Source organism: Melospiza georgiana, chromosome 3 (genome assembly GCF_028018845.1).
Source record: "Melospiza georgiana isolate bMelGeo1 chromosome 3, bMelGeo1.pri, whole genome shotgun sequence".
Taxonomy (NCBI): domain Eukaryota; kingdom Metazoa; phylum Chordata; class Aves; order Passeriformes; family Passerellidae; genus Melospiza; species Melospiza georgiana.
Window position 1 is genome coordinate 76,711,211 of NC_080432.1, and position 15,888 is coordinate 76,727,098.

The 15,888-nt window shown below is 35.6% G+C and overlaps 1 protein-coding gene across 2 annotated transcripts in view; it reads left to right on the forward strand.

Annotated features, from left to right (window-relative positions):
- The window catches only part of TBC1D32 (TBC1 domain family member 32), a 74,692-nt gene that overhangs the window by 36,429 nt on the left and 22,375 nt on the right, over positions 1 to 15,888 (forward strand). For both annotated transcript variants that reach the window (XM_058021144.1, XM_058021145.1), the window contains exons 24-27: positions 4,175 to 4,297; positions 5,570 to 5,678; positions 6,508 to 6,601; positions 14,267 to 14,392. In XM_058021144.1, coding sequence (XP_057877127.1) covers positions 4,175 to 4,297; positions 5,570 to 5,678; positions 6,508 to 6,601; positions 14,267 to 14,392 — 452 coding nt within the window. The remainder of the gene's footprint in view (positions 1 to 4,174; positions 4,298 to 5,569; positions 5,679 to 6,507; positions 6,602 to 14,266; positions 14,393 to 15,888) is intronic.

Consider the following 15,888-nt stretch of genomic DNA (forward strand, 5'->3'; position numbering starts at 1 on the left):
ATCATGCTATGTATTTTGCACTGGCCTGATTCAGCCATGCCTATATCTGTAGAAGGCATGTAACTACAAGCCAAAAGAAAACTTTTTACTAAAGACCAATTTAGTCCACTATTTCAGCATCATGTCACTGTCTATAGCAGAGATGTAAGCATTTTGTGTTTAGTTGGCCATTTTATGCTGCATGCACACATCCATTACTGAGATTGTAGTATAGTTGACTTTGGATGAGCTGCTTGCTTTTTTTATGTGGTGGAAATTTTGTCCTGCTTATAGCATAAAATTTTATCTTGTTTCTCTGGAGTCCATACAGACTGGGGTCAAATTTTCTAAGAGCACCCCACATGGGTGCTGTGTTTTGAATTTGGGACTAAAAGAGTATTGATAACACAGCATGTTTCCACTGATGCTGTGCAAGCAGCAGCTCAGCAACAGGGCTTTCTTTTTTATCAACATTACCCGTACCTAGGAATGTGTAAGAGGTTGGGAATGAAAGCAGCTGGGACAGCTGATCTGAGCTGACCAGAGGAATGTTTTATACCACATAGCATCCCACACTGAGGGCCTTGGAGGCTGGTCTTGCGGGTCTCATTAGTCAGAGACTGGCCAGGCGTGAGTGGTGAGGGAGTGAGAAGCAGGGTGGGTGCTTAGTTGCTGACTGGTGTCAACCCACCACAGACTGTTACAGCTGCTGTTTTCAAGAGTAAAATCTTGCATCTTTCACTGCCAGCTGAGCATTAGCAGATGTGCCTGAAGTAAGGACAGAACATCAGAGTGGCTTTGGAAAGAACATGTGAAAGTAAGGAAGAATAGTGTATGGTGGTGTTGTGGAAACTGCAGAAAAATAGAAAAACATAATAAAGGTCCTGTTTGAGAGAAACATGGTTTGATATTGGGAAAAAGAACAGAGAACATGCTCTTTTGTGTTCTTAAAAGGAACTCCTAGAAAAAATACTGAGGTGGTCATAAGCTATGCTCATAATATGCGTTTTTAGCAACTCAGAGTAAATCATGGACAGTTGATTATATTATTTTCAGGCAGAAAAATTTAGAGAGACAGCATAAAAATTAGCAAGGTTTATTTACTAGCTGATTTATATCCCACAAAGGAGCTTTTGTTTTGTCATAATTAAGGAAGTCAATATGATTCCACATAGCAAAACTAAGGAGATAGCCCGTGGAACAAAATAGTAGTTAGAATGCTTTCTTTTAGATTAGCGATTTCTTCAGTGAATTAATAATTGCGAAATTGTAGTTCAAGGGGTAGAATCCAGGGAGGAATTTTCAAGAAAAATGGATAGGGGAGGAAATGCAGAGTTCAGAACAAAATTACTTATTCCTAGCATATTTTCACAACTATGATATGTATTTTGATATTTCTGAATTTCTTTGAAACTGCTCTTCTATAAAGGACTGCCTTCAGAGAAACTTTTATTTTATATGCATTTCAGTTTGTTCCTGGGGTGTGGTATATTTTACTAGTAGTACACACTACAACAATCACAGAATTACATAATCAGAATTGAAAGGGAGATGGAAGGTTGTGTAGTACAACTGCACTGCTCAAAGTAGGTTCAACTATAGAGCATTACTCAGGGCTGTGTCCAGTCTGGTTTATAGTACTGTCAAGGCTGGTGATCCTGCAGCATCTTTGGGCAATTTGTTCCACTGTTTTACCACCGTCACAGTATATTAAAATGGAATTTCCTTTCTTTCAATTCATGGCCTTTGCATCTAGTCTTTTCACTGGGTATCGCTGAGAAGAGTCTGACTCAATTTTCAAACCTTCCTGTTAGATATTTATACACATTGACAGGATCTCCCCTGAGGGTTCTCCGGGCTGAGCAGTCATAGCTCTCTCAGCTTTTCCCTATGTCAGATGGCCCAAGCCTTAATTGTCCTCTTGGCCTTTTGTTGGACCTGCTCCAGTGCATCCTTGTCATGCTGTGACTGGTGAGCTCAAAACCAGACCCAGCACTCCAGGTATGACTTCACCAGAACCAGTAGAGAGGCAGGGTCACCTCCCTCCAGCGACTTTTGGCAGCACTCTTCATTACACAGCCCAGGATGGTGATTGCCCTTAAGGGCATGTTTCTGGCTCATGTTCAAGCTATTGACCATCAGGACCCCCAGGTCCTTGACTGCAAAGCTGCTTTATGACTGATTGTCCCCAGCCTGTACTGTTGCTGGGCTCTTCCCACGTACAAGAACTTCATCAAAGTGTATCTTCCAATTTTCAGCAGTATTTAGGTTGGGAGTCTTTCTAAAGAAAATTTAAAAATATATCTCAAAAATATATGCTTGATCATATTGTGTTATGTCTGTAAAGGTTTTATACATTCTCGTAAGCATATACTTCTTATAGATGAGATATTGAGATGGGGAGTCTGATCCAATTCTTATGTTCCAAAAACAAAAAAGACAAAAAACTCCATAGCTGTATTCAAGCATGTTTACAAATATACTTACTATAAAAAGTGGGTTATTTTTTTTTTAATTGGAAACTTTATACATCTATGACTTTGGAAGGTAATTAATGGATTAGTATGATTAACCAAATAACCTCTACTTCAATAGTTGCATTTTTGAATGTCTTTTTCTATGTAGTTGAAAATTTCACTTAAATGCCCAAGCAGTAGCTGCATACTCTAGATCTTGTGTATTTCATCATTTATTCTACCACTATTCCATCCACCTAATTTTATTTGCTCATGGTTGGTTGCTCTTGTTGTTTTATTTTTTGCTCTGTCTTGCCTACCAGAGGAGATGATGTTATAAAGCATTCTCAGCTACTAGTCTTCTCCCAAGTGATTTTAACTGCTGGTCTTTGCCACTTACTGTACTTCACAGAAAAACATTATCCATCTTCATAATGGTTTCAGAGCTCTTTTCTGGGTTTTTTCTTCTAAATAATAATAAAAATTATAGTTGAACTGTCATTTCTTCTTCTGTGATTTCAAAAAGTACTGAGAACAAATTGATGTCACAAACTAGTTAATGTAAAAGAAATAAAGCTGAAGAGTACTGAAACTGAACACAACAAGTTGTTTAAAAAACAACAGAAAAAAACCTGAGACATAATCTCATCTTGGCTGTTTAATCCTTGGCCACAACTGTATAAATTTGCAGGTGTTAAATTATTGAGAGAATGGCTTATGAATTTTTGCTTTTCTCAGTAGAAACATATGAGGAATTCCATGGAAGAAAATAAGCTTTGACTAACAGACTATGAATTTAAAACAGTATATTTTCTAGTTCATATAAAATCTTATGTGAATGCAAAATATAATGCTGATCAGCCTTAATTTATGTTGCATTTTATGACTGTGTTAAAACAGGAAATAAAACCAGTAACAAGAATGTTTAGTTACATTCTTTTCCTTGAACTGGAAGCCCTCAATGAAATTATTCTGTTGTGGTCTTAGAGTGATTAGATTAGTTAAAACAAAAATTAATGTGATTTGGACTGTTTTATTTCATATTTATATAAAAATATATCGGAGTACTTACCCTGTTAATTTGCCCCAAAGTTATGAAAGAAAATTGTATATAATGTACTGTCTTGTGCACTTGTTATTATTCATTTCATTTACCATTTTTGTTTCTCTGAAAAAACCTAACCCAGATTTGTTGGTTATGTTACATGCTAAATCTTTTATTGCTTTTGAACTGCGTTAAATGTGATTATACAGAAGGTCTTAAAAGCCTCTTTTCTAAATGAAAGATATTTTTTTACCTCACTTCATTCTTCCCCCTTCAGACAACCTAATTTTGAGTTGCTTTACCAGCCTATTATTGTATAATTTCCTTATATTTCACATAGAATGTCTTACTAAGCCTGTATCATTTTTGTTACAGTGTGATGTAAACTCAAAAGTGACTGAGCTGACCAGTGGGTATTTTCTCTGGTTGTTCAGTGCACACAAAAAAACCAACTGTTGGGAACCATTCCCTGTTTGCTTAAGGTTGTGCCACTTGAGTGGTTGAAAAGGATATTAAAGTGTTCCTGACCTAGTTGTATGTGAGGTTTATTCAGGCACTTCAAGTGGGTTTTTTTGCTGTTTTTTCCTCTTCTCCCTTTCCATTGCAAGATCTCATAAACATGTTTACCCTTGTCTTTCTGTGAATTACTGGAGTCCTGACTGATGTACTACCATTTCAATGTCTCCTTCTGCAGGCTATTAAATGTGCTGTGCTGTGAGCTCAATACCCTTTTACTCTTGGAGACTCAGTATAAAGTGTCACAAGTTTTACTAACTGCTCAGGAGGAAAATGTCACAGAAACTTTAGAAGGACCAGGGTAAGAAGTGATTGATGTAAATGTTATTTTAACTATCAAACTCTTCTCCTGAGAACAAATACATAAATGCTTTAGTAGCTTTAAACATACAAATGCTTTCACTTAAACTGGCTTCTAATGTCTGTAAATTTCCTTACATGCAGGTTTGTCAGCAGTTTTAAATTATGAAAAGAATAATAGCCTTCTCTTTCTCCCATGTTCACCTCAAAAGTATAAAAAATAAAAAAGCAATTTCTTTTTTACTTCTTAGTTATATTACTCTTAAGTTGTTTCTAAAACAAGAAGTGTTAAAACTTGTGAAAATAAGTATGCCTTCTAATTTTATATATTTTTTAATATTATGTATTTAATATAAAATCAGGGTATTTTAATGTTCATGAATTACAGGCATCATACTTTGGGGTTTTTATGGGGGAGTATTTTTGTTCTTGTTTTTATTGTTTGGTTTGTAGCTTTGTCAACTCTCCAACAGCTTATTTGTAGCTCAGTCAACTCCCCAGCTACTATGACTTTCCACTGCTGTCTTCTAAATAAAATTGCATAGTGCATCCTTTCAAAAGAAAAAAAGTATTTTTGGGACAGAAGTGGAGAGTCATTTAGTTACTGACGTTTTTTCCTTTCTCATGGCATGCTGAGTTTGAAGTATTTTCCTCTTACTGTTTGTTATATGGGACCATTACAGAATGTAAGTCAAACAGTTTGGATGAAGATGATAGTTATTTACTATTTGAACATGAAAGCTGCTATTTCCCTTCTAAGGAAAAACTTTTATTAAGAAACTTGGTGAATAAAACCTGGATGTTACTGCTTTCAAAGATTTTGTACCTTGGGCTGCACAGTGATTTCAGACAGCAAGTTGTCTCTGTTTCAAGTAGTGAGCAACTCTGCTTATTTGTGACAGCAGAAATATACTGGTAGGCAAAATAAGGAGCAAATTTTTATGGTCCATTAACTGTCACCGCCCTAATTATATAATTTTTTATGTGACATAAGAAAATCTCTGAGATTTTCTACTCTTTTGGGTCCAGTAATTGCTCAAATTTTTCTAATCAGTAGTAGGTAGGGAAGCACACAGAACAATGCTTGGAGACATCTCAAAATACCTAATGTTTCTGTTTATTTATGCCTATTTGTATTCCAGCCTGTGTTTTAACTCTGGTATGTTTCTCAAAATACTCTTGCTTCTTTAAGTTTTCTGAATTAAATAGTCAATAAATCAAAGCTTGTCATTTTTAAAGGTTTGTTGTTTTTTGTTTGGGGTTTTTTCCACAGAGTTTTTATAATTGATGGTCTGTCAGTGGAGAGAAACCATGTTCTTGTAAGGATAAATCTGATTGGAGGACCACAGGAAAGGATATTGCCTTTGAGAGAATTAGATAAGGTTAGAATTTTAAGTTTACCAGTTTCTTTCTGTACCTTCTGCCTTCATTAACTGAACATTTTTGCTGATAATTAAGCATGTGAAAAATTATTTAACACCAGACCACCTTTAGCTTTATGAAGTGTTAATATTTTAAAGAAGTGATACACTGAGCAAATACATTGCTCCCACTATCTGGGGATTGCCATGTACCTAGGAGATGCTATGTTCAGATGACATCTTTATTTTGCTCCATTTTAATGTTACTTTTTAAGTGAATGCAATTTGTTTGAATTTTTCCTTTTATATTTCTGTGGTTTCTTTACTAACTTTCCATTTATCTTTGTATTATTTGATATTTTTTCCATTCTTGGGTTCTTATATGCATTATCTAATACCTAGAGCTTTCATTAATGTTCTAACAAAAGAGTGTTTGTCAGGCAACTTCTTTAAATGTTCTACTTCTCGCTGGCTGTCAGTCTCATAAAGATGAAATGCAGATTACTGTCAGCACAACAAAGACACCTAAATCAATATATAAAGTTGGAAATACAGTTTAGTAGGTTGTTGGGGTTTCTTTTTTATATTTTTTGTAAAACTTGCAATTTCCTTTATGATTGAAAAAAGGAACTGTAAAATCAAAACTGTCAGTGATATATATGCCATAAAAAATTATATTCTCAAAGCTTTTTGGATTTTCTATCCTTTTTTTTTGGTGATAGCACATCTCATTGGAAGTTGTAGTATCAAACCATTTTGGTGCATAGGCTGTAATTCTGGGAACTGTACCTTTGTTAATCGAGAAAAAGCTATTAATGTTTCTGTTAAATTAATTTATTTCTGTTTCTAGGACAGCGGTCTATATCCTTGGCCAATGTTTTCATCGCTCCCTGTGCCAAAGTGCTATCTTGCAGAAATTCCTAGGAAAGCTGAATCCAGACAAGGTATGTAGAAAGCATGCGAGCAGTGTAGATTTCATGCAAGTATCTCAGTCAATTAAAAAATTTTCTTATTCCTTCCTCCCTGCACCCTGCTCCCCACGCTCATGTCCCACTGATCATAATCTCATGAAAGACTTAAGGTTATTTCAATGCTGGCTGCAATTGTAGCTAAATAAGTTGGTTTAGTTTTGCTTGTCTGGCTTTGTACAACTGTCAATCTGGAAAGCTGTTTGGTAATCTAATTCTTATGCACACTTCAAGATTAACCTCCTGTACTCGTTTCTGGTGGGTGACTCATAAGGTACATTTATATCATCTCTCTAGTAACTGAAGCAAGACAGTTTGCTTAAACTGCAGAGTTCTTTGTACACTATTTTCGTGATTCACATCCCTGTGTTTACTGAGCTTGGTGGTGTGTGAAATAGACAGCGTTTAAGGATAGTTGGTTTCCACATTGAACATCAATTTGGAATGTGAGCAGACTGAAGAATCCTTTGAAGAGCTACCTAGGCACAGCAGTTTAATTCGCACAGAGAAACTCTTTAAAGGTTTTAGTTCGCGTAGACAATGCAAAAGAATCAGGTGAATTGTTTGGTAAATAAATAATTCATTGTATTTATCCATGTTTACTATATCCCCGAGATGAACTTATTAGAAATTATGAATTTCCTTAGCAGAGACAGATTTACAGAAGTGATAGAAATTTTATATTAACTGGGGACTATAAAATAGTCTGTTTGTATATATCTGGGGGGAAAAAATTAAAAGGTGATTTCCTACTCTGACCAGAAGAAAGGCCATATAGTTATAAAAGAAGGGAGTTTTCTGTATCTTAGCTTTTGTAATACTGTTCCAGGCTTCCCAAGGCAAGTTTCATAAGACAACAATCAGATAATGGTGAAGTGGGTGTTTTCAAGGAGGCAGTAGTGTTGTTCTTGGGTTGGAAAAGCATATTGTATTATTATTATTGTTATTCTCAGAATGTGTTCAAAGGATCCCTCAGTTCTCTTGTTCAGAATAATTCTGTTGCTCATCATTACCCAGTGGGCCAATGAAATAAATATTACAGTTATCACGTTTGTGGATGACAGCCAACTAAGTAAACTTGCGTAAAACTTTGATTAAAAGTAAATTTGCTGAAATGAAGTGTCAAAGGTTTTCAAATGAGTTTGAAAAATTGAAATCAAAGAAATATTTTAATTTGGAATGGCATTTTTGATGTTAAGGGTAACTGAATTAAAAGATTATATAACTGCAAAATTAATAGAATGTTTGGTAGTGGCATCAAAATATTTTGTGTTTGTTGTTTGAAAATAAAAGGGAAATAAACCATTGAAAGTGTTCTATTTCAGTGCTAGGTTAAAAAAACAACAAGCCACTCAATTGTGAACATAGGATTTGCCAGACCAAAGCTTTCAGGATGTGTAAGTTATTTTGAAAGAAAGCATTAGAATAAATAGATCAAAAATTAAAATAATGAGATTCATAAATTGCTATTGTAGTGCTTGCAAAAAAAGAAATCAAGAGCATAAATAGAAAATGGAGAATATCTGAACTGTATTTTTAAGCACTATGATATGGCAGCAATAGAAGTTTTCTTTCACAAGAGAGTTTAAAAATGCAATTACAAGATGGATCCATGAGTTACATTTATACAAGATCTTACAACTTTATTGTTGTGAATATTCAGAATTCATGTTGCGTGCTACTCAGATTGCTTGGAGTTTAGAAAAATACTTGTTGAATTTTCATTCTGCTTCAGGGTTCACACAGACTTCTGACTGGCAAGTTCTGCAGTCATTGTGTGAGTGGGAATGCATGACTGCTTCATTGTATCTGTTGACAAGGATTGAGGGCCAGCACAATGTCTGTTTCCTGAACCTGCCTGTGTTCAGATTTCATGCTGTAGTGTTTCATTATGTAACCTGTGAGGTATCATTCTGGTGCCCTTATTTTGGTGTTTCTATGACATGAATAATTAAGACTGGTAGATTCTTAGTACTGTTAAAGAATGTATAGTTTCTTTGGCTGAAAAAGCTGTAACTGTAACTGTCATCCTGTCTGTCCTGACCTCTTATTCATGTCCTCTTTTATTGCTGAAGAGGATTTCACCTTTTCTTTGTACTTTGAAAATATATCCTATATACATCACATAATTGTGATGGCACATGTAAAAACATAACCTGAGTTGATTTTTTTAGTATATTTATATAATAGATGGAGATGGCTTGTGAGCATTTAAAAAAAAAAAAAAAGATTTACAGATGTGCCTTGAATATGGTACTGCTAATAGTCCTGTTTATGACGCTCCTTTCTGATGGAGTTGAATGACAGATGCTATAACAGAATATTTTGGAACTAGTGTGGCCAAGCTGAGGTCAGGGAAAAGGAAGCTTCATTTCCAGATCTCAGGACTTCTTTTATTCTGTATCTGGTATAATGGAAACCATGGATAAAACTGAAAGTAGCTTATGAGTGGTGGTTAATTAAAAGGACTTGTTCACATGGAGATTTCCAGCATGAAAACCCAAGAAGTGGGTAGGGGCTTTATTCTATAAATTCTTTTGAAGAACAGTGCTAAATGTGCAACACTGACACCTTACGGTTCAGCTGTAATAAAAAGCAGAGCAGTGGTAAATCTGGTATTGTATGGAACCTGTTTTCTAGCACAAAGGCCTGAAGGTTGTATGTAACAGAGCTCTTCTTTTAACATTCTTGCTTTTATTCTATTCTGTGCTATTATAGTGATCACAGACCCTGGCAAGAGCATATTTTGACTCACTGAATAAAAAAGGACTCTATTGTAATTTAGTAACTGCACTGATGTAGTAGAGTATCTCTTTGAGGACACTTTGAGTAAGCAGACTCGCTCCAAAAATATGTTTGTATTTGAGGAAAACCTGCAGTGCATCAATGTTTACAAATATGTGTCCTGGCTTTACAGATGCTAGGTATTTGTTTGTGTGGTATATGAGTCTGCAGGAAAGGATTTATGGAAAAATAAATTTGGTTGATTGTATGTTAATATGCTCTAATAATTTCAGCCAGTAGTTAGAGTTTGAAAACTACTGGATAGCCATATGCTAATGATTCACTTCTGTCAAAGATAACTTATAGTGAAACTTCAAATGATTTATGCGGATCATTATTTATATGTGAAAATTAATTATGCCATTTCTACTTGTTTACACTCCAGCAAGAAACCCTGTTGCTTTTCATGTTTATTTGTTCAATTATTATTTTATTAAGGTAATTTGAGGAACAACTATTAAGTAATTTTCAAAGAGTGATATTTATATTCAGGAAACAACTGTGTAAAGATTTTTTTTGAACTTGTAATATTAACTATAGTGTCGATTATTGAAAGTTAAACTCTTTACAAGGCTAATAAACTGTAATATTCACTCTTCTATTTGTACAGAATATGTTTTTCTTTTCTACTCCTAGCTCTGCAGTTATGACAGTTGGTAATGACTGTGGCTGAAGAATATTTTCTGTAAATGTCCTGCAGTGATGCATTCACTGCTTGACATTTCCCTAAACGTGGGTATTCCACCATTCATTAATCTTATTTTCTTCTGAAATCATACATTCCAGAATTGGTACCAAAAATGTGGTTACTTGTTATCAAAAGAATTTTGCCAATTTATCTCAACCACTGTTATCTGAGTTCTTTGCTTTAAACTTCTAACTTGAATGGGAACATGCTGCCATGTTTACAGTTTGATTTCATTGAGGGTTTCTTGTTTGTTTGTTTGCTTGTTTGTTTTGTTTGGTTTTGTTTTTCTAATCTGATTTAATTCTTTTTTTTAATACCTGGTATTAGCAGTCTAAGTTTTTTTTTTTAATTTTCTCTGTCAAAGAATCAGCTGTATTATCTTTTCTGTTATTCCTTATAATGTCACATAAATGCCTCTATCACCTACACTTCTTTGACTTGTACTCCTTTTTATATTTGCCGTGATATTAATGTACAAGTCTGTTGCCTTTTGCTTTTAAGTCCACTCAATTAAAAAAAGATGAAAGAGTAGTAAGGTCTATGAGAAATGCACATAAGCTTTCCTTAATTATACATCTCCAGATGGATTTGTTTCTATGTACTAGCCAAAAAATTGTAGTCAGGTTATTAATCTCTCAGTTTAGATTTTGAATAAGATATGCATGGATTTACAGATCTTAGTTATTAATCACAGAAAAACACTTCTGCCACAAAGCACAGTCAGATGAGAAGGTGCTTGTTGCATTTCTTATGTTTTATAAAACATTGATGAATTTTTCTGTGTCTTACTAGCTTTAGAAGATCTAAACAAGCTAGCTGAAGAATTATTTGAAGAAGTATAAAGCAGCATCTTTTAGAAAAGGGAGATCAATTTAAACTTGCTGTTATGATTCAGTGGTTCAGATTTCATATGTGTGGAAGTGTAACTTATTTATAGTGCAATTTCATAGCTTCGTAAACTAGTGAATGTGGGAGTTTTGTTTTTTGGTTTTTTTTTTTTTTTTCATGGGATTACACAGAACAACCAATGCTAGCACAAGGTAAGTACAAGTAATGGATGGGATGGCAAAATATAGCTACGTGTGAAGAAGAGAGCAGAAGTGCAGCAGATTAGTTAAATTTACATTAGCTTCTTTTCAATGATGTCCATATTTAAAAGCTTGCTAGCTTTTAAATTACTAAGACCTACCCAGTAGAGGAAGGTGTTAGTCATTTTCTTCCTCATATTTTCTCTTCTTTCTATTTTTTTCTCCTTCCCCTATTCCCTCACCTTGTATCCTTCACGTCATTCAGAAGGTCTAGTATTTTTTCAGAAAAAAATCAAATTCAAGTCATTAATTTAGAATAACTTGTGAACTCATTAGTGACAAACCAGAAAAGATAAGAAATAAAAGCAGGACATCTGTTTCTCAGTGTTGGTGGGTTTGGAACACCTCTAGTGGTAGTGGTAGTGTGACAGCCTGCCCTCAGTAACACATAATATACATAGCCCAGAACTATGTTGTTCCTTAAGTTTCAGCTACAGGGTAATACTGTTGGGCAAGTTGTAGTTGCCTACAGAATTGTGAAAGCAAGCTGCTGTTTTTTAGATATCATGAGTGTTTGGAAGCAATTGTCATTCCAAAAAACCCCCAAAGGTTCTGTCTTTTTTTTTTGTACTATGATGACCTGCTGGCAGAAGTGATAGTCCACATTTAATGACAAGTTAAGGGAAGCAGTGGTTTACCTGGAAGAAAATAAGCTGCAGTGAGTTTCCACAGTATGATACCAGTTTCAGTTTGTACTGGATATATTAAATACATGACTGCACCACAGTATCTTGGTTGCATGGATCTCTGGTACATTGACTGATTAAGTCTCAGCTTGTAGTCTCTGATCCTTGTCTGCCAAACTGAATTACTACAATCCTTGAGGAAGTAAAATAGCTATTTAACTTGTATCAAGGAGTGTTTCTTTGCGGCTCCAGGATTTTCTTCAATACTCAACTGTTTCAGAAATAACAAAAAAGGGCAGAGAAAGAACTAGAAATCCTACTGATAATACTGTAAGAGTTAAATCCTTCTTCACATTAAATTTTCATAAGTAAGCTGTTCTAAGCATCACTGTGTGTTATTTGGGAATATACTGAGGACTTATTTATTTGAGAATAACAAAGAGATTTCAGGTTAATTAATTTGGAGGCATTATTAATGATAATAATCAAGTTATTATAATAAGATTGTTTTGAAGTGTTATGTATTGTATAATAAATTCCAATGACAGGGATACAATCTATTAATTAGAAATCATTAAGGTTTTTAGATGAGCTTAAAATAAATTACATGCAAAATCATAATTCTGTTGAAAATATTATAATAATCTAAAAAGAATAGGATCATTTGAAAAGAATGTTTTGAAATAGAAATGGTATAAAGAAGTAAAAGTACCAGCAAATATTTTTCATATCCATAGACTGGCTCAAACTATTGACACTTGATCTGGTTTAGGGCAAATTTAGGGAGGAAATCTCTGGAGAGGTTTCTCTAGAAAGCAGATTCAAGCGGCCCCTCCTCCCACCAGTTTGGGAGAAAACATTTCCTTCAAGAAAAATGGAAAAAAATTTATTTAACAAGCAAAGTACTCGCAAACATGAAAAATGTGTAATATTAATCGTCCAACAGCAGAGGGATTGTACACAGCTGGAGTGAATGCATGTGCATTTGCTTTGTGTCAGGTATCATCTTTATTTTTCTCCTCCAGATGGCCAGAAAGTGTTTCATAGCAGCATCAAGGACTCTGGGAGCCAAGTTACCTGGTAGTTGCCAAGTGCCCTGGCAGCCAAGAGGGCGAGCTGTGTCCTGGGGGGCATCGGGCACAGCATTGTCAGCTGGGCAAGGAGGGGATTGTCCCGTGCTGGGGGCAGTTTTGGGCGCCACAACATAGAAAAGACATTAAGCCATAAGAGAGTGTCCAGAAGAGGGCAGCAAGGATGGTGGATGTCTGAAGGGGGGAGCTTTAAATGGAGTGGTTGAGGTCATTTGTTCTGTTCAGCCTGGAGGAGACCTCACTGTGATCTTCAAAATCCTTGCAAGTGGAAGGGGAGGGGCAGGCACTGATCTTTTCACACTTGTGATCAATGACAGGATTTGAGGAAATGGTATGATGCTGAGTCAGGGGAGGTTTGGATTAGACATCAGGAAAATGCTATTCATCCAGAGGGTGGTTGGGTACTGGTACAGGCCTCTCGAGGCAATGGTCACAGCAACAAGCTGTGAGTTCAAGAAGTGTTTGGACAACACTCTCAGGCACATGGTGTGATTTTGGGGTGCCCTGAATAGGGCCAGGAGTTGAACTTGATGATTCTGATGGGTCCCTTCCAACTTGGCTTATTCTGTGACTGTATAATAGAAAAGCAAAAGCCATGCACACAGACAAAGCAAAATTAATTCACTGCATCCAGGTGGCAGGCAGGTGTTCAGCCATCTGCAGGAAAGCAGGACCCCATCACCTGTAATGGTTACTTAGGGAGACAAATGCAATCACAGAAATAATTAGGTTTGAAAAGACCTCAGATATTATTGAGTCCACCTTTGAACACCACCATGTCAACTGTTATCATGTCAGCATCACTCAGAATGCTCCTCTCCTTCCTTTTACTTCCCCCGACTTTATATACTGACCATCTCATATGGTATGAAATACCTCTTTGGTCAGTTGGGTCACCTGTCCCAGCTTTGTCTCCTCCCAATTTCCCATGCACCCCTGGCCTCCTTGCTGGGGTAGCAGTAGGAAAGCAGAAAAGGCCAAATCTGTATAAGCTCTGCTCTGCTGACACAGATCTCTAGAACATCTCTAGATTATCACCTCTAGATTATCTGCAGCACAAATCCAAAGCATAGCCCCATATCAGCCGTGTGAAGAAAATTATTTCTACCCCAGCCAAAATAAGCACAAAATCCCATCAGTAAATAGAATGTTTTGTATAAAGCAGAATGTCATCAGTTTTAGGACTGCTTCTCTGGTTTAATTGTCTTAGGAAAAGGCATATTTATGTAGTCTTTTCTTAAGAGGTCTGAAATACATGTGGCAATGGAGTTGGGGCTACATGATCTTTGAGGTCCCTTTAAACTCAAACTATGCTGTCAGTGTATGATCATTATAGAATAACACTAATTTTTCATTTCTTCTAGATAAAGATCTTGACAAGCTCTTAAAACTCTTAAGAAGTCCAGACAAGCCAACTGGGTGGGCAGAAGTTTGTAGAAAACAGTTCTGCAAAGTCATGAAAACCAGACCAGATAGCATCAGTGGACCAAGTGAGTATGACTTAAGAAGTTTAACAAAGAAAGCAGACAAAAAACCACTATTAAGCAACTAATTATTTTCATTGAGGAGTACATTATCTATACAAGTAGTCCATAATTCTATGTTGATTATGAAAACTATTTCAATGGTATTTTCCCAAGAAAGCAAGGTTTATGCATTTTATGTCCTATTTTTCACTTTACGACTATTATCCCTCTATGTTGTCAGTGAAACTTGACAGAGAAAGAGGGCTCAAATACAAGTCTTTGTTCCAGATCTTTAAAGGGTCCATTATTGAGATACTGAGAAAATGAAAAGGAAAGCCTGAAATAAAACAGACTTTTCTCAGAGACTAGTGAATGAGTTAACATGGGTTGGGAAATTATATTTATGGGCAATTTCTGAAAAAAAAAAAATCAGAATTAAACCATACGAAGCATCAAAGAATTCATTCATTCAGGTTTTTCTTAATTTTCATATGCATTTCTACTGAACAGTATGATCATGAAGTGCTATAGCTCAGTAAAAAGCCAAAGCAAAAACACAGATCATCGATATGACATAAATCATCTGAAGTAAGACATAATAATTCCCTTGTGATATATAAGCTTGTGTAGCCATAAAGAAGTGAAGTGTTCTCAGAAATTTCAGGCTTCTATTCCTATAGGAATTCTGATTATGGTCACTTGTTTACAGGTGCCCAAGGTTTCCCTTTATGTTATTTAGATAAGCAGTTAATACAACTGGCTGTTGCAAATCTCTTCAGATGTTCTGTATCTGCTTGGAGATATTTCAGAAGCAGCAAAATATCTGCAGCTCTGTGGTTTGAGACAACATCATGTTTGCTGAATCACTTTACAAGAGACAGCTGTACTGCTATGTATCTTTTGCAGCTTGCAAAGCTCTCCCAAATTTCAGAGGAGTGAGAGACTTCAGTCCAGATGCCCAGAAATCAAAATTTTCTCTATAATTACAGATGGAGCAATCTCCATGGTTTACAGAACAAAGATGTACACTTGTGCTTTCTTTACTGGGCCCATTCTAAGGCGGACTGACATTAACAGGAGTTAAACCAGAATATAATGGGAGAAGATAACATTAGACTCAAGGACTGTATGGAGTAATGTATATTGATTTGTTAAAAATATTCTGTGATCTGGTGTAAGGATTACCAGATGCTGAATCTATAGAACTTGCTTGAACTCCATCAAAAAATTCTTGAGCAAACTGTACAGTATCAATATCTGCAATTCACCCTTCCCATGTTGATTACTCTCTGAGCAACTTGGTCAATACTTTTGTGCTAAATGCTCTGGTAATGCATTGCTTTTGAGATGTCCTTAGACTGGTGTTTTCTCTGCTAAAGCATCACCTCTGACTGTAGCTTTTAAGTAATTTCTGTTCTCAAACATCGAAATCTGTTTTTTGAAAGGCTTTATTGAACTGCTGGAAGGAGATACAAACCTTCCCAGGCTTGCATATCTTTTAATACATCAGGACTGAAAGT